Source organism: Hyla sarda, chromosome 1 (genome assembly GCF_029499605.1).
Source record: "Hyla sarda isolate aHylSar1 chromosome 1, aHylSar1.hap1, whole genome shotgun sequence".
Lineage (NCBI taxonomy): Eukaryota > Metazoa > Chordata > Amphibia > Anura > Hylidae > Hyla > Hyla sarda.
Genome location: NC_079189.1, coordinates 420,650,879 through 420,672,153, shown reverse-complemented (window position 1 = coordinate 420,672,153; position 21,275 = coordinate 420,650,879). Strand labels below are relative to the sequence as shown.

The following is a 21,275-nucleotide window of genomic DNA, read 5'->3' as shown; positions in this document are numbered from 1 at the left end:
GAAAGTATGAACACTAAGATTCTGTCAGGGTTGCCCAGAATACTTTGCAGCTAGCAGCAAGATCACATGACCACAGGTAAGATAATCATTGCTTGAATACAACTCCCAGTCAAATCAGGAGACAGTATAGGAGTGGGTCTGATAAAAAGACTGATAAAACCCTATGCATTGCAGCTGCTATCTTAACCCCTTAAAGGAGTACTCCGCCCCTAGACATCTTATCCCCTATCCAAAGGATAGGGGATAAGATGTCTGATCACGGGGGTCCCGCTACTGGGGACCCCCAGGATCTCGGCTGCAGCACCCTGCTGTCATTACTGCTTAGCGCTAACTCACTTTGTGCGTAATGACGGGCAATACAGGGGCCGGAGCATCATGACGTCACGGCCCCACCCCCGACGACCGTCACGCCCCCTCCCATAGACTTGCATTAAGGGAGCGAGCCGTGAAGTTACGAGTGGGCAGAGCCGTGAAGTCACGATGCTCCGGCCCCTGTATCGCCAGTCAGTGCACACAGAGCAAGTTGACTCCCTTACATACAAAGACTGGGTGGCTACTGTTACGCCAAGCGCTCCGGGTCCCCGCTCCTCCCCGGAGCGCTCGCAACATCCTCGCTACTGCAGCGCCCCGGTCAGATCTACTGACCGGGTGCGCTGCGATACCGCCCCCAGCCGGGATGCGATTCGCGATGCGGGTGGCGCCCGCTCGCGATGCGCACCCCGGCTCCCGTACCTGACTCGCTCTCCGTCGGTCCTGTCCCGGCGCGCGCGGCCCCGCTCCCTAGGGCGCGCGCGCGCCGGGTCTCTGCGATTTAAAGGGCCACTGCGCCACTGATTGGCGCAGTTGGTCTAATTAGTGTGTTCACCTGTGCACTCCCTATGTATACCTCACTTCCCCTGCACTCCCTCGCCGGATCTTGTTGCCATTGTGCCAGTGAAAGCGTTTCCTAGTGTGTTCCTAGCCTGTGTTCCAGACCTCCTGCCGTTGCCCCTGACTACGATCCTTGCTGCCTGCCCCGACCTTCTGCTACGTCCGACCTTGCTCTTGTCTACTCCCTTGTACCGCGCCTATCTTCAGCAGTCAGAGAGGTTGAGCCGTTGCTAGTGGATACGACCTGGTTACTACCGCCGCTGCAAGACCATCCCGCTTTGCGGCGGGCTCTGGTGAATACCAGTAGTAACTTAGAACCGGTCCACTAGCACGGTCCACGCCAATCCCTCTCTGGCACAGAGGATCCACCTCCTGCCAGCCGAATCGTGACAGTAGATCCGGCCATGGATCCCGCTGAAGTTCCACTGCCAGTTGTCGCCGACCTCACCACGGTGGTCGCCCAGCAGTCGCAACAGATAGCGCAACAAGGCCACCAGCTGTCTCAACTGACCGTGATGCTACAGCAGCTACTACCACAGCTTCAACAATCATCTCCTCCGCCAGCTCCTGCACCTCCTCCGCAGCGAGTGGCCGCTTCCGGCCTACGACTATCCTTGCCGGATAAATTTGATGGGGACTCTAAGTTTTGCCGTGCCTTTCTTTCGCAATGTTCCCTGCACTTGGAGATGATGTCGGACCAGTTTCCTACTGAAAGGTCTAAGGTGGCTTTCGTAGTCAGCCTTCTGTCTGGAAAAGCTCTGTCATGGGCCACACCGCTCTGGGACCGCAATGACCCCATCACTGCCTCTGTACACTCCTTCTTCTCGGAAATTCGAAGTGTCTTTGAGGAACCTGCCCGAGCCTCTTCTGCTGAGACTGCCCTGCTGAACCTGGTCCAGGGTAATTTTTCCGTTGGCGAGTACGCCATCCAATTCCGTACTCTTGCTTCCGAATTATCCTGGAATAATGAGGCCGTCTGCGCGACCTTTAAAAAAGGCCTATCCAGCAACATTAAAGATGTTCTGGCCGCACGAGAAATTCCTGCTAACCTGCATGAACTCATTCATCTAGCCACTCGCATTGACATGCGTTTTTCCGAAAGGCGTCAGGAGCTCCGCCAGGATATGGACTTTGTTCGCACGAGGCGTTTTTTCTCCCCGGCTCCTCTCTCCTCTGGTCCTCTGCAATCCGTTCCTGTGCCTCCCGCCGTGGAGGCTATGCAAGTTGACCGGTCTCGCTTGACACCTCAAGAGAGGACACGACGCCGCATGGAGAATCTTTGCCTGTACTGTGCCGGTACCGAACACTTCCTGAAGGATTGTCCTATCCGCCCTCCCCGCCTGGAAAGACGTACGCCGACTCCGCACAAAGGTGAGACAGTTCTTGATGTCAACTCTGCTTCTCCACGCCTTACTGTGCCTGTGCGGATATCTGCCTCTACCTTCTCCTTCTCTACTATGGCCTTCTTGGATTCCGGATCTGCAGGAAATTTTATTTTGGCCTCTCTCATCAACAGGTTCAACATCCCGGTGACCAGTCTCGCCAGACCCCTCTACATCAATTGTGTTAACAATGAAAGATTGGACTGTACCGTGCGTTACCGCACGGAGCCCCTCCTAATGTGCATCGGACCTCATCACGAAAAAATTGAGTTTTTGGTCCTCTCCAATTGCACTTCTGAAATTCTCCTTGGACTACCGTGGCTTCAACGCCATTCCCCAACCCTTGATTGGTCCACAGGAGAGATCAAGAGCTGGGGTACTTCTTGTTTCAAGGACTGTCTTAAACCGGTTCCCAGTACTCCCTGCCGTGACCCTGTGGGTCCCCCTGTAACCGGTCTCCCTAAGGCTTATATGGACTATGCTGACGTATTTTGCAAAAAACAAGCTGAGACTTTACCTCCTCACAGGCCTTATGACTGTCCTATTGACCTCCTCCCGGGCACTACTCCACCCCGGGGCAGAATTTATCCTCTGTCCGCCCCAGAGACTCTTGCTATGTCTGAATACATCCAGGAAAATTTAAAAAAGGGGTTTATCCGCAAATCCTCCTCTCCTGCCGGAGCTGGATTTTTCTTTGTGTCCAAAAAAGATGGCTCCCTACGTCCTTGCATTGATTACCGCGGACTTAATAAAATCACGGTAAAGAACCGCTACCCCCTACCTCTTATCTCAGAACTCTTTGATCGCCTTCAAGGTGCCCACATCTTTACCAAACTGGACTTAAGAGGTGCTTATAATCTCATCCGCATCAGGGAGGGGGACGAATGGAAAACTGCATTTAACACCAGAGATGGACACTTTGAGTATCTAGTCATGCCCTTTGGCCTGTGCAACGCCCCTGCCGTCTTCCAAGACTTTGTTAATGAAATTTTTCGTGATCTCTTATATTCCTGTGTTGTTGTGTATCTGGACGATATTCAGATTTTTTCTGCCAACTTAGAAGAACATCGCCAGCATGTCCGCATGGTTCTTCAGAGACTTCGAGACAATCAACTTTATGCCAAAATGGAGAAATGTCTGTTTGAATGTCAATCTCTTCCTTTCCTAGGATACTTGGTCTCTGGCCAGGGACTACAAATGGACCCAGATAAACTCTCTGCCGTCTTAGATTGGCCACGCCCCTCCGGACTCCGTGCTATCCAACGTTTTTTGGGGTTCGCCAATTATTACAGACAATTTATTTCACATTTTTCCACTATTGTGGCTCCTATCGTGGCTTTAACCAAGAAGAATGCCAATCCTAAGTCCTGGTCTCCCCAAGCGGAAGACGCATTTAAACGGCTCAAGTCTGCCTTTTCTTCTGCTCCCGTGCTCTCCAGACCTGACCCATCTAAACCCTTCCTATTGGAGGTTGATGCCTCCTCAGTGGGAGCTGGAGCGGTCCTTCTACAAAAAAATTCTTCCGGGCATGCTGTTACTTGTGGTTTTTTTTCTAGGACCTTCTCTCCGGCGGAGAGGAACTACTCCATCGGGGATCGAGAACTACTGGCCATTAAATTGGCACTTGAGGAATGGAGGCATCTGCTGGAGGGATCAAAATTTCCAGTTATCATTTACACCGATCACAAGAATCTCTCCTATCTCCAGTCTGCCCAACGGCTGAATCCTCGCCAGGCCAGGTGGTCGTTGTTCTTTGCCCGTTTTAACTTTGAAATTAATTTTCGCCCTGCCGACAAGAACATTAGGGCCGATGCTCTCTCTCGTTCCTCGGATGCCTCGGAAGTAGAGGTCTCTCCGCAACACATCATTCCTCCTGACTGTCTGATCTCCACTTCTCCAGTCTCCATCAGGCAAACTCCTCCAGGGAAGACCTTCGTTTCTACACGCCAACGTCTCGGGATTCTCAAATGGGGTCACTCCTCCCACCTCGCAGGCCATGCGGGCATCAAAAAGTCCTTGCAACTCATCTCTCGTTTCTATTGGTGGCCGACTCTGGAGACGGATGTTGTTGATTTTGTGCGGGCCTGTACTGTCTGTGCCTGGGATAAGACTCCTCGCCAGAAGCCTGCTGGTCTCCTTCATCCTCTGCCTGTCCCCGAACAGCCTTGGTCTCTGATTGGTATGGACTTTATTACAGACTTACCCCCATCCCGTGGCAACACTGTTGTTTGGGTGGTCGTTGATCGATTTTCCAAGATGGCACATTTTATTCCTCTTCCTGGTCTTCCTTCAGCGCCTCAGTTGGCAAAACAATTTTTTGTACACATTTTTCGTCTTCACGGTTTGCCCACGCAGATCGTCTCGGATAGAGGCGTCCAATTCGTGTCAAAATTCTGGAGGGCTCTCTGTAAACAACTCAAGATTAAATTAAACTTCTCTTCTGCTTATCATCCTCAATCCAATGGGCAAGTAGAAAGAATTAACCAGGTCCTGGGTGACTATTTACGGCATTTTGTTTCCTCCCGCCAGGACGACTGGGCAGATCTTCTACCATGGGCCGAATTCTCGTACAACTTCAGAGTCTCTGAATCTTCTGCTAAATCCCCATTTTTCGTGGTGTACGGCCGTCACCCTCTTCCCCCCCTCCCTACTCCCTTGCCCTCTGGTTTGCCCGCTGTGGATGAAGTGACTCGTGATCTTTCCACCATATGGAAAGAGACCCAAAATTCTCTTTTACAGGCTTCATCTCGCATGAAAAAGTTTGCCGATAAGAAAAGAAGAGCTTCCCCCATTTTTGCTCCCGGAGACAAGGTATGGCTCTCCGCTAAATATGTCTGCTTCCGTGTCCCCAGTTACAAACTGGGACCACGCTATCTGGGTCCTTTCAAAATCTTGTGCCAAATTAATCCTGTCTCTTACAAACTTCTTCTTCCTCCTTCTTTTCGTATTCCCAATGCCTTTCATGTCTCTCTCCTTAAACCACTCATCATCAACCGTTTCTCTCCCAAACTTGTTTCTCCCACTCCTGTTTCCGGTTCTTCTGACATCTTCTCCGTGAAGGAGATACTGGCCTCCAAGACGGTCAGAGGGAAAAAAATTTTTTTGGTTGATTGGGAGGGCTGTGGTCCTGAAGAGAGATCCTGGGAACCTGAGGACAACATCCTAGACAAAAGTCTGGTCCTCAGGTTCTCAGGCTCCAAGAAGGGGGGGAGACCCAAGGGGGGGGGGGTACTGTTACGCCGAGCGCTCCGGGTCCCCGCTCCTCCCCGGAGCGCTCGCAACATCCTCGCTACTGCAGCGCCCCGGTCAGATCTACTGACCGGGTGCGCTGCGATACCGCCCCCAGCCGGGATGCGATTCGCGATGCGGGTGGCGCCCGCTCGCGATGCGCACCCCGGCTCCCGTACCTGACTCGCTCTCCGTCGGTCCTGTCCCGGCGCGCGCGGCCCCGCTCCCTAGGGCGCGCGCGCGCCGGGTCTCTGCGATTTAAAGGGCCACTGCGCCACTGATTGGCGCAGTTGGTCTAATTAGTGTGTTCACCTGTGCACTCCCTATGTATACCTCACTTCCCCTGCACTCCCTCGCCGGATCTTGTTGCCATTGTGCCAGTGAAAGCGTTTCCTAGTGTGTTCCTAGCCTGTGTTCCAGACCTCCTGCCGTTGCCCCTGACTACGATCCTTGCTGCCTGCCCCGACCTTCTGCTACGTCCGACCTTGCTCTTGTCTACTCCCTTGTACCGCGCCTATCTTCAGCAGTCAGAGAGGTTGAGCCGTTGCTAGTGGATACGACCTGGTTACTACCGCCGCTGCAAGACCATCCCGCTTTGCGGCGGGCTCTGGTGAATACCAGTAGTAACTTAGAACCGGTCCACTAGCACGGTCCACGCCAATCCCTCTCTGGCACAGAGGATCCACCTCCTGCCAGCCGAATCGTGACAGCTACATTCCCAATCATGTTGGAGCTCTGTTCAGTAGTTCCATTGCAGAGTCAGTTTCAGAGGCAAACAATGGAGATGGGTGGTCCAATGCACAACAGACACCAACAGATCTCAATGCGTCAAATTGACATTGAATTTTGACCTGGGTTCCATCTGGGTTCCACTGTTTTGCCGGCATACAGCAAAGTAGAAGAAGAAGAAGGAAAAAAAAAAAAAAAAAAAAGACCTGCAGTACCTCAGCCCAACTCAGCAAATCTGTATAGGATACAAGACAGAGAGACCGGTGCCGGCGCCTAGCGCATTACCCTTGGCAACAAGTGCAGTGAGGTTAAGGGTTTGGCCCCAAACCCATATAGATGGCCGCTCACCTTGGAGAGGATCAATAAAAGCCTTTCACCCCAGCGATAATGGGGTACTGAGTAGAGGGATGGTCGCTGCTTGCTTTCATGGTTGCAGGACCAGCTGCACAGCTGTCCTGGATACAGACAAGGAGAAGCTTGAGAAAAAAGAACCCTTCAGAGATGGCGCTTCGGTTCCCTCAGAATGAAGAGAATGGACTGGATATAGTGAAATTTTTTTTTTTTTTTACTTTATGTATTCAATAAATATGGTTCCACTGTGAACCTTTTAAACTATATCCAGTCCATCCTCTTCATTCTGAGGGAACTGCAGCTCCATCTCTGAAGGGTTCTTTTTAATCAAGCTTCTCCTCAACTCAGCAAATGGCACCAATATGACACCAATATACAGTACATGTTTTCTATTTCTTAATCATTAGATGTGATGTCACAAACATGCCATGTGGCTCTAGCCTTATTTTAAATAGGGAAAGCTTTTCTTATTTTGAAACCAAAGTTATATGTTCATTTTACTAAGAAAGTACATTCTACCTTTATATCTTAGGCTGCTTTCACACTATGAAGTTCACCCGTTAATAAACGTATGTTATTATGTATTATTAACAGACATTTAATAACGGGTGAATTAAGGGATGCTACAAAACATCCGTCATATACTGGATGTTTTTACACCTCTGCTTACAGACTCCCACAGCCAGTACTACTACTCCTCCCATCATGGAACAGACTTGTTTCCATGATGGGAATAGTAAATCCCTAGCAGCGGGAGTCTGCAGACAGCTGCGGAGGCTACATTAGTGTTTGTACTACTACTCCCATCATTGAACAGAGTCTGTTCCATGATGGGGGTTGTAGTACAGGGGCTGAGGGATTGATCGCACTGGGTCTCACTTCTGACACCCGATGCGATCAGAAGTTATTAAGCAGGGGAGAAGGCGGCATGGTCCACAACCCTGTGATCACAATGTATTTTTTTACTTTCATTTATAAATTCCCCGCGGGGATCCCTGAATGGCCGGTACTGAGGAGCCAATCAGGGATCCCCCTGGGGTTTTAAAAATGGACAATGTGAGGGGACATATATATATAATAAAAGTGTTTATTGGGGGGGGGCATAGAGCGCTATATATCTAGCCCCCGCCAGCGCATTAATAAGAATATGACCCCTGCCAGCCCATTTATAAGTATATATCTGTGACCCCACCAGCGCGATTATAAGTATATATCTAAACCCCCCCCAGTGCATACTGTGACCCCGCCAGCGCATTTATAAGTATATATACCCCCCGCCAGCGCATACTGTGACCCCGCCAGCGCATTTGTCCTAATTTTCTATTGCAGCTATATGTGACAACCATGCCTATCAGAACGTATTCAGCAGCTCCCCGCCAGATGATCCTGACAGATATACTATTCATTCATAGCGCCGGCAACTGTATATGTATATAGATATGCTGGGGGGGGCAAACATATAGCGTTATCTGCCCCCCACAGCGCTTCTATATACATATGCAGCTGCCACGATATGAATGAATTGTATACCTGTCAGGATCATCGGCCGGGCGGCTGCTGGATGCGCTCCTGACATGTATACTTGTCATATATAGCGCATTTGTACAGCGTTATATATGACAAGTATATATGTCAGGAGCGCATCCAGCAGCCGCTCAGCCGATGATCCTGACAGATATGCAGCTGCCGCTCTATGAATGAATAGTATATCTGTCAGGATCATCGGCCGAGCGGCTGCTGGATACGCTCCTGACCTATATACTTGTCATATATAATGCTGTACAAATGCGCTATATATGACAAGTATACATGTCAGGAGCGCATCCAGCAGCCGCCCGGCCGATGATCCTGACGGGTATACAATTCATTCATATCGCGGCAGCTGCATATGTATATAGAAGCGCTGTGGGGGGCAGATAATGCTATATATCTGCCCCCCTAGCACATCTATATACATATACAGCTGCCGGTGCTATGAATGAATAGTATATCTGTCAGGATCATCTGGCTGGGCACTGGTGAATACGTTCTGATAGGTATGTGTTACGCCGAGCGCTCCGGGTCCCCGCTCCTCCCCGGAGCGCTCGCTACACTCTCCCCACTGCAGCGCTCCGGTCAGATCCACTGACCCGGGGCGCTGCGATTACGCTTCCAGCCGGGATGCGATTCGCGATGCGGGTAGCGCCTGCTCGCGATGCGCACCCCGGCTCCCGTACCTGACTCGCTCTCCGTCTGTCCTGTCCCTAGGGAGCGGGGCCGCGCGCGCGCCGGGTCTCTGCGATTTAAAGGGCCACTGCGCCGCTGATTGGCGCAGTGGTTCCAATTAGTGTGTTCACCTGTGCACTTCCCTATATCACCTCACTTCCCCTGCACTCCCTTGCCGGATCTTGTTGCCATCGTGCCAGTGAAAGCGTTTCCTTGTGTGTTCCTAGCCTGTGTTCCAGACCTCCTGCCGTTGCCCCTGACTACGATCCTTGCTGCCTGCCCCGACCTTCTGCTACGTCCGACCTTGCTTCTGTCATCCCTCTTCCTGGTCTTCCTTCAGCGCCTCAGTTGGCTAGACAATTTTTTGTACACATTTTTCGTCTTCACGGGTTGCCCACGCAGATAGTCTCGGATAGAGGCGTCCAATTCGTGTCTAAATTCTGGAGGGCTCTCTGTAAACAACTCAAGATTAAATTAAATTTTTCTTCTGCATATCATCCCCAATCCAATGGACAAGTAGAAAGAATTAACCAGGTCTTGGGTGATTATTTACGACATTTTGTTTCCTCCCGCCAGGATGACTGGGCAGATCTCCTTCCATGGGCCGAATTCTCGTATAACTTCCGAGTCTCTGAATCTTCCTCCAAATCCCCATTTTTCGTGGTGTACGGCCGTCACCCTCTTCCCCCCCCTCCCTACCCCCTTGCCCTCTGGTCTGCCCGCTGTGGATGAAATTTCTCGTGACCTTTCCATCATATGGAGAGAGACCCAAAATTCTCTCTTACAGGCGTCATCACGCATGAAGAAGTTCGCGGACAAGAAAAGAAGAGCTCCTCCCATTTTTTCCCCTGGAGACAAGGTATGGCTCTCCGCTAAATATGTCCGCTTCCGTGTCCCTAGCTACAAGTTGGGACCACGCTATCTTGGTCCTTTCAAAATTTTGTGTCAGATTAATCCTGTCTCTTACAAACTTCTTCTTCCTCCTTCTCTTCGTATTCCTAATGCCTTTCACGTTTCTCTTCTTAAACCACTCATCATCAACCGTTTCTCTCCCAAATCTGTTCCTCCCACTCCTGTTTCCGGCTCCTCGGACATCTTCTCTGTCAAAGAGATTCTAGCATCTAAGAAGGTCAGAGGGAAAACCTTTTTTTTAGTGGATTGGGAGGGTTGTGGTCCAGAAGAGAGATCCTGGGAACCTGAGGACAACATCCTAGACAAAAGTCTGCTCCTCAGGTTCTCAGGCTCTAAGAAGAGGGGGAGACCCAAGGGGGGGGGTACTGTTACGCCGAGCGCTCCGGGTCCCCGCTCCTCCCCGGAGCGCTCGCTACACTCTCCCCACTGCAGCGCTCCGGTCAGATCCACTGACCCGGGGCGCTGCGATTACGCTTCCAGCCGGGATGCGATTCGCGATGCGGGTAGCGCCCGCTCGCGATGCGCACCCCGGCTCCCGTACCTGACTCGCTCTCCGTCTGTCCTGTCCCGGCGCGCGCGGCCCCGCTCCCTAGGGCGCGCGCGCGCCGGGTCTCTGCGATTTAAAGGGCCACTGCGCCGCTGATTGGCGCAGTGGTTCCAATTAGTGTGTTCACCTGTGCACTTCCCTATATCACCTCACTTCCCCTGCACTCCCTTGCCGGATCTTGTTGCCATCGTGCCAGTGAAAGCGTTTCCTTGTGTGTTCCTAGCCTGTGTTCCAGACCTCCTGCCGTTGCCCCTGACTACGATCCTTGCTGCCTGCCCCGACCTTCTGCTACGTCCGACCTTGCTTCTGTCTACTCCCTTGTACCGCGCCTATCTTCAGCAGTCAGAGAGGTTGAGCCGTTGCTAGTGGATACGACCTGGTCACTACCGCCGCAGCAAGTCCATCCCGCTTTGCGGCGGGCTCTGGTGAAATCCAGTAGTGACTTAGAACCGATCCACTAGCACGGTCCACGCCAATCCCTCTCTGGCACAGAGGATCCACTACCTGCCAGCCGGCATCGTGACAGTAGATCCGGCCATGGATCCCGCTGAAGTTCCTCTGCCAGTTGTCGCTGACCTCACCACGGTGGTCGCCCAGCAGTCACAACAGATAGCACAACAAGGCCAACAGCTGTCTCAACTGACCGTTATGCTACAGCAGTTACTACCACAGCTTCAGCAGTCATCTCCTCCGCCAGCTCCTGCACCTCCTCCGCAGCGAGTGGCCGCTCCTGGTCTACGCCTATCCTTGCCGGATAAATTTGATGGGGACTCTAAGTTTTGCCGTGGCTTTCTTTCCCAATGTTCCCTGCATCTGGAGATGCTGTCGGACCAGTTTCCCACTGAAAGGTCTAAGGTGGCTTTCGTAGTCAGCCTTCTGTCTGGAAAAGCCCTGTCTTGGGCCACACCGCTCTGGGACCGCAATGACCCCGTCACTGCCTCTGTACACTCCTTCTTCTCGGAAATCCGAAGTGTCTTTGAGGAACCTGCCCGAGCCTCTTCTGCTGAGACTGCCCTGTTGAACCTGGTCCAGGGTAATTCTTCCGTTGGCGAGTATGCCGTACAATTCCGTACTCTTGCTTCAGAATTATCCTGGAATAATGAGGCCCTCTGCGCGACCTTTAAAAAAGGCCTATCCAGCAACATTAAAGATGTTCTGGCCGCACGAGAAATCCCTGCTAATCTACATGAACTCATTCACCTAGCCACTCGCATTGACATGCGTTTTTCCGAAAGGCGTCAGGAGCTCCGCCAAGATATGGACTCTGTTCGCACGAGGCGTTTCTTCTCCTCGGCTCCTCTCTCCTCTGGTCCCCTGCAATCCGTTCCTGTGCCTCCCGCCGTGGAGGCTATGCAGGTCGACCGGTCTCGCCTGACACCTCAAGAGAGGACACGACGCCGCATGGAGAATCTCTGCCTGTACTGTGCTAGTACCGAACACTTCCTGAGGGATTGTCCTATCCGTCCTCCCCGCCTGGAAAAACGTACGCTGACTCCGCACAAAGGTGAGACAGTCCTTGATGTCTACTCTGCTTCTCCACGTCTTACTGTGCCTGTGCGGATGTCTGCCTCTGCCTTCTCCTTCTCTACTATGGCCTTCTTGGACTCTGGATCTGCAGGAAATTTTATTTTGGCCTCTCTCGTCAACAGGTTTAACATCCCAGTGACCAGTCTCGCCAGACCCCTTTACATCAATTGTGTAAACAATGAAAGATTGGACTGTACCATACGTTTCCGCACGGAGCCCCTTCTAATGTGTATCGGATCTCATCACGAGAGGATTGAACTTTTGGTCCTCCCCAATTGCACTTCTGAAATTCTCCTTGGACTTCCCTGGCTTCAACTTCATTCCCCAACCCTGGATTGGTCCACTGGGGAGATCAAGAGTTGGGGGCCCTCTTGTTCCAAGGACTGTCTAAAACCGGTTCCCAGTAACCCTTGCCGTGACTCTGTGGTTCCTCCAGTAACCGGTCTCCCTAAGGCCTATATGGACTTTGCGGATGTTTTCTGCAAAAAACAAGCTGAGACTCTACCTCCTCACAGGCCTTTTGATTGTCCTATTGACCTCCTCCCGGGCACTACTCCACCCCGGGGCAGAATTTATCCTCTGTCCGCCCCAGAGACTCTTGCCATGTCTGAATACGTCCAGGAAAATTTAAAAAAGGGCTTTATCCGTAAATCCTCCTCTCCTGCCGGAGCCGGATTTTTCTTTGTGTCCAAAAAAGATGGCTCCCTACGTCCTTGCATTGACTACCGCGGTCTTAATAAAATCACGGTTAAGAACCGCTACCCCCTACCCCTCATCTCTGAACTCTTTGATCGCCTCCAAGGTGCCCACATCTTTACTAAACTGGACTTAAGAGGTGCTTATAATCTCATCCGCATCAGAGAGGGGGATGAATGGAAAACGGCATTTAACACCAGAGATGGACACTTTGAGTATTTGGTCATGCCCTTTGGCCTGTGCAACGCCCCTGCCGTCTTCCAAGACTTTGTTAATGAAATTTTTCGTGATCTTTTATACTCCTGTGTTGTGGTATATCTGGACGATATCCTAATTTTTTCTGCCAATCTAGAAGAACACCGCCAGCATGTCCGTATGGTTCTTCAGAGACTTCGTGACAATCAACTCTATGCCAAAATTGAGAAATGTCTGTTTGAATGCCAATCTCTTCCTTTTCTAGGATACTTGGTCTCTGGCCAGGGACTACAAATGGATCCAGACAAACTCTCTGCCGTCTTAGATTGGCCACGCCCCTCCGGACTCCGTGCCATCCAACGCTTTTTGGGGTTCGCCAATTATTACAGGCAATTTATTCCACATTTTTCTACCGTTGTGGCTCCTATCGTGGCTTTAACCAAAAAAAATGCCGATCCCAAGTCTTGGCCTCCTCAAGCGGAAGACGCCTTTAAACGACTCAAGTCTGCCTTTTCTTCGGCTCCCGTGCTCTCCAGACCTGACCCTTCCAAACCCTTCCTATTGGAGGTTGATGCCTCCTCAGTGGGAGCTGGAGCTGTTCTTCTACAAAAAAATTCTTCCGGGCATGCTGTCACTTGTGGTTTTTTTTCTAGGACCTTCTCTCCGGCGGAGAGGAACTACTCCATCGGGGATCGAGAGCTTCTAGCCATCAAATTAGCACTTGAGGAATGGAGGCATCTGCTGGAGGGATCAAGATTTCCAGTTATTATTTACACCGATCACAAGAACCTCTCCTACCTCCAGTCTGCCCAACGGCTGAATCCTCGCCAGGCCCGGTGGTCTCTGTTCTTTGCCCGATTTAATTTTGAAATTCACTTTCGGCCTGCCGATAAAAACATTAGGGCCGATGCTCTCTCTCGTTCCTCGGATGCCTCGGAGGTTGAACTCTCTCCGCAACACATCATTCCCCCTGACTGCCTGATTTCCACTTCTCCAGCCTCCATCAGGCAAACTCCTCCAGGAAAGACCTTTGTTTCTCCACGCCAACGCCTCGGAATCCTCAAATGGGGTCACTCCTCCCATCTCGCAGGTCATGTGGGCATCAAGAAATCTGTGCAACTCATCTCCCGCTTCTATTGGTGGCCGACTCTGGAGACGGATGTTGTGGACTTTGTACGAGCCTGCACTATCTGTGCCCGGGATAAGACTCCTCGCCAGAAGCCCGCTGGTTTTCTTCATCCCCTGCCTGTCCCCGAACAGCCTTGGTCTCTGATTGGTATGGATTTTATTACTGATTTACCCCCTTCCCGTGGCAACACTGTTATTTGGGTGGTCGTTGATCGATTCTCCAAAATGGCACATTTCATCCCTCTTCCTGGTCTTCCTTCAGCGCCTCAGTTGGCTAGACAATTTTTTGTACACATTTTTCGTCTTCACGGGTTGCCCACGCAGATAGTCTCGGATAGAGGCGTCCAATTCGTGTCTAAATTCTGGAGGGCTCTCTGTAAACAACTCAAGATTAAATTAAATTTTTCTTCTGCATATCATCCCCAATCCAATGGACAAGTAGAAAGAATTAACCAGGTCTTGGGTGATTATTTACGACATTTTGTTTCCTCCCGCCAGGATGACTGGGCAGATCTCCTTCCATGGGCCGAATTCTCGTATAACTTCCGAGTCTCTGAATCTTCCTCCAAATCCCCATTTTTCGTGGTGTACGGCCGTCACCCTCTTCCCCCCCCTCCCTACCCCCTTGCCCTCTGGTCTGCCCGCTGTGGATGAAATTTCTCGTGACCTTTCCATCATATGGAGAGAGACCCAAAATTCTCTCTTACAGGCGTCATCACGCATGAAGAAGTTCGCGGACAAGAAAAGAAGAGCTCCTCCCATTTTTTCCCCTGGAGACAAGGTATGGCTCTCCGCTAAATATGTCCGCTTCCGTGTCCCTAGCTACAAGTTGGGACCACGCTATCTTGGTCCTTTCAAAATTTTGTGTCAGATTAATCCTGTCTCTTACAAACTTCTTCTTCCTCCTTCTCTTCGTATTCCTAATGCCTTTCACGTTTCTCTTCTTAAACCACTCATCATCAACCGTTTCTCTCCCAAATCTGTTCCTCCCACTCCTGTTTCCGGCTCCTCGGACATCTTCTCTGTCAAAGAGATTCTAGCATCTAAGAAGGTCAGAGGGAAAACCTTTTTTTTAGTGGATTGGGAGGGTTGTGGTCCAGAAGAGAGATCCTGGGAACCTGAGGACAACATCCTAGACAAAAGTCTGCTCCTCAGGTTCTCAGGCTCTAAGAAGAGGGGGAGACCCAAGGGGGGGGGTACTGTTACGCCGAGCGCTCCGGGTCCCCGCTCCTCCCCGGAGCGCTCGCTACACTCTCCCCACTGCAGCGCTCCGGTCAGATCCACTGACCCGGGGCGCTGCGATTACGCTTCCAGCCGGGATGCGATTCGCGATGCGGGTAGCGCCCGCTCGCGATGCGCACCCCGGCTCCCGTACCTGACTCGCTCTCCGTCTGTCCTGTCCCGGCGCGCGCGGCCCCGCTCCCTAGGGCGCGCGCGCGCCGGGTCTCTGCGATTTAAAGGGCCACTGCGCCGCTGATTGGCGCAGTGGTTCCAATTAGTGTGTTCACCTGTGCACTTCCCTATATCACCTCACTTCCCCTGCACTCCCTTGCCGGATCTTGTTGCCATCGTGCCAGTGAAAGCGTTTCCTTGTGTGTTCCTAGCCTGTGTTCCAGACCTCCTGCCGTTGCCCCTGACTACGATCCTTGCTGCCTGCCCCGACCTTCTGCTACGTCCGACCTTGCTTCTGTCTACTCCCTTGTACCGCGCCTATCTTCAGCAGTCAGAGAGGTTGAGCCGTTGCTAGTGGATACGACCTGGTCACTACCGCCGCAGCAAGTCCATCCCGCTTTGCGGCGGGCTCTGGTGAAATCCAGTAGTGACTTAGAACCGATCCACTAGCACGGTCCACGCCAATCCCTCTCTGGCACAGAGGATCCACTACCTGCCAGCCGGCATCGTGACAGTATGGTTGTCACTTATAGCTGCAATAGAAAATTAGGACAAATGCGCTGGCGGGGTCACAGTATGCTCTGGCGGGGGTATAGATATATACTTATAAATGCGCTGGCGGGGTCACAGTATGCGCTGGCGGGGGGTATAGATATATAGTTATAAATGCGCTGGCGGGGTCACAGTATGCGTTGGCGGGGGTATAAATATATACTTATAAATGGGCTGGCGGGGTTATATTGTTATTAATTAATGCGCTGGCAGGGGCTAGATATATAGCACTCTATGCTCCCCCCCCCAATAAACACTTTTATTATATATATCCCCTCACATTGTCCATTTTTAAAACCCCAGGGGGATCCCTGATTGGCTCCTCAGTCCCGGCCATTCAGGGATCCCCGCAGGGAATTTATAAATGAAAGAAAAAATACATCGGTGATAACAGGACCATGCCGCCTGCTCCCCTGCTTAATAACTTATGATCGCATTGGGTGTCAGAAGTGAGACCTGGTGCGATCAATCCCTCAGCCCCTGTACTACAACCCCCATCATGGAACAGTGTCTGTTCCATGATGGGGGTAGTAGTACAAACACTAATGTAACCTCCCCAGCTGTCGGCAGACTCCTGCAGTGGGAATTACCACTCCCAGCATGGAAACAAGTCTGTTCCATGATGGGAGTAGTAGTAGTCCCTCAGCACTGCAGGAGTCTACTGATGTCACCTCTTCTGAGCATGCTCAGTAAAAATAATGTCCGTTATAATAACGGGCATTAACCGGTGTATTTTCTAACGTATGTCGGCCATAGACTTCAATGTTAAAAATAACATACGTTAATATACCCGTTTCTTGTGACGTGCGAAAAATTTGTGCCTGTCACGTTATTTCTCCCGTCACAACTAACGTACGTTTGTTATGACGGGCTATAACGTGTGACAAAGGGTAAATGAAAAAACCCATTGACTTTAATGGGGTTGTTTAACGTGTGTTAATAATTATGTTTCAAACGTACGTGTATTAATGGGAGAACCTCATAGTGTGAAAGCAGCCTTACATAAGAAACAGTAATGATGCAAAGTTAAAGCTACATAATAACAGCTTCTACAATCCCAAGTGTATGGGCATTACCTGATCAAGACGCTGTATAGAATTAGCTTGCTCTACCAGCTGTTGGTTCTGCTCAGCAACACTGGATTCCAATTCCCACACTTTGTTTTTCAGGGAAATGACAGAATTACTATCCAACCCACTGGAGGAAGATAAATCTTTTATCTGTGTCTTCAGCACTTCCAACTGCTTGGTTAAATTGGATGTCTCTAGCTCCTTTTGCTGTGGAATAAAGGGATGATGCTTATTAAACAAGTTTATATGTGAACAATATTTAGTACTGTTTATTTGGTGCAGATATTTACAGCTCAAAACATCATCTGACTCTATAGATACCTACAGTATGTTATAACCGACACCGTTCTTATAGGCGATCTGCAATAGGTTTATAGTAAGAATAACCCCTAAGTGGTTGATTCTAGCAAGTATCTTTTAGACTAGGGCTTAAACCGGTATTAGGGAAATTATCACACATTTGGGAAAAAAGACATATTTTAGGCTTAAATTGTTGCCAGGATTTTCCACAGTTATCCCACTTTTATGAATTGTTCATTGGGCTTGCAGAAATCCATGCTAAAGAATGTCATTTACATCTTTAAAACAGTTCTTTATATGGAGAAATGTTTGTTGACACGTCTACATGAGTTTCACATGTAAAGCTTTTCCTACAGGTGCGGTACTGTACCTGTACGGTACTATCATGGTCTAGGTTATTTAGACCCTAAATATTTGAAAGAAAGCAGTCTGAACACATCTAGCATACTACTGCCCTATCAAATGCCACTAGCATATAAAGGTCTTCTGACTCTTTTTATGGGAATATGTATAATTACATTAAATATAAATATATATATATATATATATATATATGTATATAAACGTACGGGATTGAGCAGCACCTCAGTATACTCTGATAGTTAGGTTCAAGGCAGCAGAGACAGTCCAGGTCCAAGGCCCAAAGTCGTCCACACAAAAAAGAAGGTTGCTGCAGCACACTGGAGTCGGTATTCAAGTGGTTTATTCCATTCCAAAAGGTTACATTTCAATCACCCATGTGGCCTTTTTCAAGCTTGAAAAAGGCCACATGGGTGGCTGAAATGTAGCCTTTTGGAATGGAATAGACCACTTGAATACCAACTCCAGTGTGCTGCAGCAACCTTCTTTTTTTGTGTGTGTATATATATATATATATATATATATATATATATATGTGTGTGTGTGTGTGTGTGTGTGTGTGTGTGAGTGTGTGTGTATATATATATATATATATATATATATATATATATATATATATTTATTTTTTTATTTATAATTTTTTTTTATTGCTTAAGGGCCAAAAAGCAGGAACAATGCAAAACAGCTTTTTTTTTTTTTTTTTTTTTTTACATTTTTCTTTGAAGAAGGGTGAGGAAAACTGGAAAGGAATATTTTGTTTACTGTGTCAGTTTTTGTAAATAAGTTCATATATGTTTGCATGTGCGCAAAGGTGAATGCACTGAATTTCTGTCTAAGACCACTGGTATCACCTTATTTTTAAGTCGATCCTCTGCCCTGACCTTTTGATCCTCTTACATATTACAAGAACTCAGCCTGTGCTGACCTCTAACTGTTTTACTATATTATCTGTCTTTGGCACTGCACTTGGATCAGTCATTGGTTGCTATTTGTAGATTACTCTGAGAGAGAAAAAAAAAACTCCCCACTCGTCACAACTTCTTCCTAGGTCCAGTGACGTGTTGTCCTTGCAGAAACTGCCCACGCAAATTACTGACCACAGTGGAGTCCCACCTATGCTAGTGACTGTGACTGGACTGAGTGGGCAATTCTTGTAGGGATGACACGTCACTGGAATCATAAGAAAGTGGTAACAAGCAGGGACCAGAAGCCCTCAGGGGATCAGGGTATGGGAGTATCACTGCTTTATTTTTATTTTTACACCACCCCCAGTCATATATATTTTTATTTTTCTCCTGAACAACCCCTTTAAGGCCAATGTGAGGATACTTAGGATAAGTGAAATCTATAGTATCAAACACTGCAGAGGGGACCAGAAGAATCAACATTGATCATTTGACACTTTGATATGGGCAGTTTCTATAGAGTTTAAAGGGAATTGGTCAGGTGTCAGTTAGATCATGCTCAGAGCATGTCAAAGAGGTAGTGCTAAGATACAGCATGCACGACTATTACTTCCCCCACCCCTTCCTGCCTTGATTGACTGATGTACAGGGCTTGTCTTCCAGCACTGAGCTCTGCATGCCAATCAATCAAAGCATGGAGGGAAGAGGTTCGGCACAGCCTCTTTGACCTTTGAGCTCTGAGCATGATCTAGAACAGACAGATTTTCTTTAAAAAATCAGAATGCAGATAGTAAGGGGTTAAGAAGAGAGTTAGACAAGAGACAGCTGATAAGGTAAGAAAAGATCAAAGATTAGAGGAGTTTAGTGATGAAGGGAAATTCAGATACAGTTCATTAGTTTGCTGCACAGGATGACTCCAAAGATGTAAAGTGTCCCTGTCATTTCAAAAAACGTTTGACATGTCACAGAGACATAAAAAACTAAATTGGTCAGCACATCCCGCACTAGTATTTAAGACATTATAAGTATGCAGGTGCACGCCGCTGTGGCTCAAATACAAATGCAAACGAGAAAATTACAGCAACACTCTGCGAAAATGTATCATAATTTGACACAGGATGTAGATTGCTCTCCCTGGTTCCATTAATCGAAGCAGGTCTCAGCACTGAAACCCGGGCTGATCAGACCTTTTGGCATGGCTCTGTGATATGTCAAAGGGTTTTAAATTACAGACAATGACAGAGACACTTTAAAAGAGAAGGAAATATACCAGAAGAGTAGTGATAGCAGTGGAGGGAAGCTGAACAAGTGATAAGGGAACAGGATTATTAATGAGGGTAGTAAAGTTAGAAGAAGAGAAAAGCTTGGAGTTGACTTCTTCACATAAGTGACACACTGCTAAAAACCAGCATCTCTGTCAGTACTTTATGCTGCCCTCAGACTCCGCAACATTAACGGGTTTACCGTTTCCCTTTAATTTTTTATGGAACTTTATCTGAGTCTTACGTTCTTTATTGACTTAAAGCATTGACTTTTTTAATCAAATTTTTAGTGCAGTGTAAAGGCCAAAGAAGAGCTTGTTTAGTTCTATTTATGACATTGTTTTGTTTATTCAAGTACATCCATGGATGTTTCAATCCTCCATGAATTATTAATATGGTGCTATTAGTAGAATCACATTCAAGCTTGTGTCATATTTTGTTGGCAAACCTTAGTTATGGAGCTTTGTTTGTTCCTAATTTGTCCTTCTATTTTTATACTGAGTTGTAGAATACTGCACTTCACTGTGCTAATAGCCACTTACTGTACCTTGTGTGCAGCTGGCTGTGTGCTAAATCCTGTCGGCTGGTGAAAGTTATCTTTTGCACTAGTCTGCATTTCTCTAGAAAAGCTACCGCCGTTCACTCCATCGTTATAGTAATAGCCTGTCTGTATGGGTGGAATCACCTAACCTTTCTATTCCTCTCCAACAAAGGAATATAATTAGTGAGGACCGTTTCCTTGTTACTGTCAGATATATAAGGATACTATCTTTTACCCGTAGGGGTGACCCATACTGTGCACTTTCATCTAACACAGATCCAAAGGAGCCAGACCAATTAAATGTTAGACACATAGCTTGTGTCCTAAATAAAGGGCTCTTGATGAAAAGAACTTAAGTTAGTTGAGGGATTACGTTAGTGATTCTAGTAATAATAATATTACATAAAATATTGACTGTAAATCACATTAATATATTATAATGAAGCGAACTTTAAAGACCGTAACCTTGCTGGACTGAAATATGCAGGTCCTATGTATGAAATGGTTCCTTAGGTTGGTTTCACACATAGGGGGAAGTTATCCAGAATGGTATTTTTAAGGCTGGGTTCACATATGTCCGGCATGAAACCAAGCCTAAAACTCAACTCAATTGATGCTACAACTGATGACAACGTCCATTGTTTTGTAAATTAGACATACCAATGTACAGTACTTGCTCTATGGATGCCTTTTAAAAAAAAACTTTATTCAACGCTTACACAGCATTGTTCACTTCCTGCTCCCACCCCGGTCTCACCTGCTGCACCAGTCTATAATATATTCTGTGGTTTAGGATCAGTACAAGAAAAGTAAAGGAATATGTTTTAAAATAACTCCACTTTTTTTTAGAATAAGCTAGGTTTATAACATGTTTTTGTCTTGAGGTAGATATTTTCAACTTCTCAAGGCAAAAAAAATGATACTTCTACAACAGGATATAACTGAATGCCTATGTATTTGAATCCTGTAGCATGTAAAAACAAAACAGGAGAGAAAAGTGCAGCCTGCTACATATTCTTTCCAGTTAAGAATGGTATTAAGACATATATAGTCATTTTTTTTCAAAAGTTAATGGCAACAGGACCTAATGGACATACTGTTATAACCTGCTGTAGCCGTTGAG

The 21,275-nt window shown here is 48.3% G+C and overlaps 1 protein-coding gene across 1 annotated transcript in view; it reads right to left on the bottom strand.

The window, feature by feature from the left end:
* The window catches only part of MYO18B (myosin XVIIIB), a 602,318-nt gene that overhangs the window by 241,743 nt on the left and 339,300 nt on the right, over window positions 1-21,275 (bottom strand). Inside the window, exon 33 of the mRNA XM_056518071.1 lies at window positions 16,791-16,991. Coding sequence (XP_056374046.1) covers window positions 16,791-16,991 — 201 coding nt within the window. The remainder of the gene's footprint in view (window positions 1-16,790; window positions 16,992-21,275) is intronic.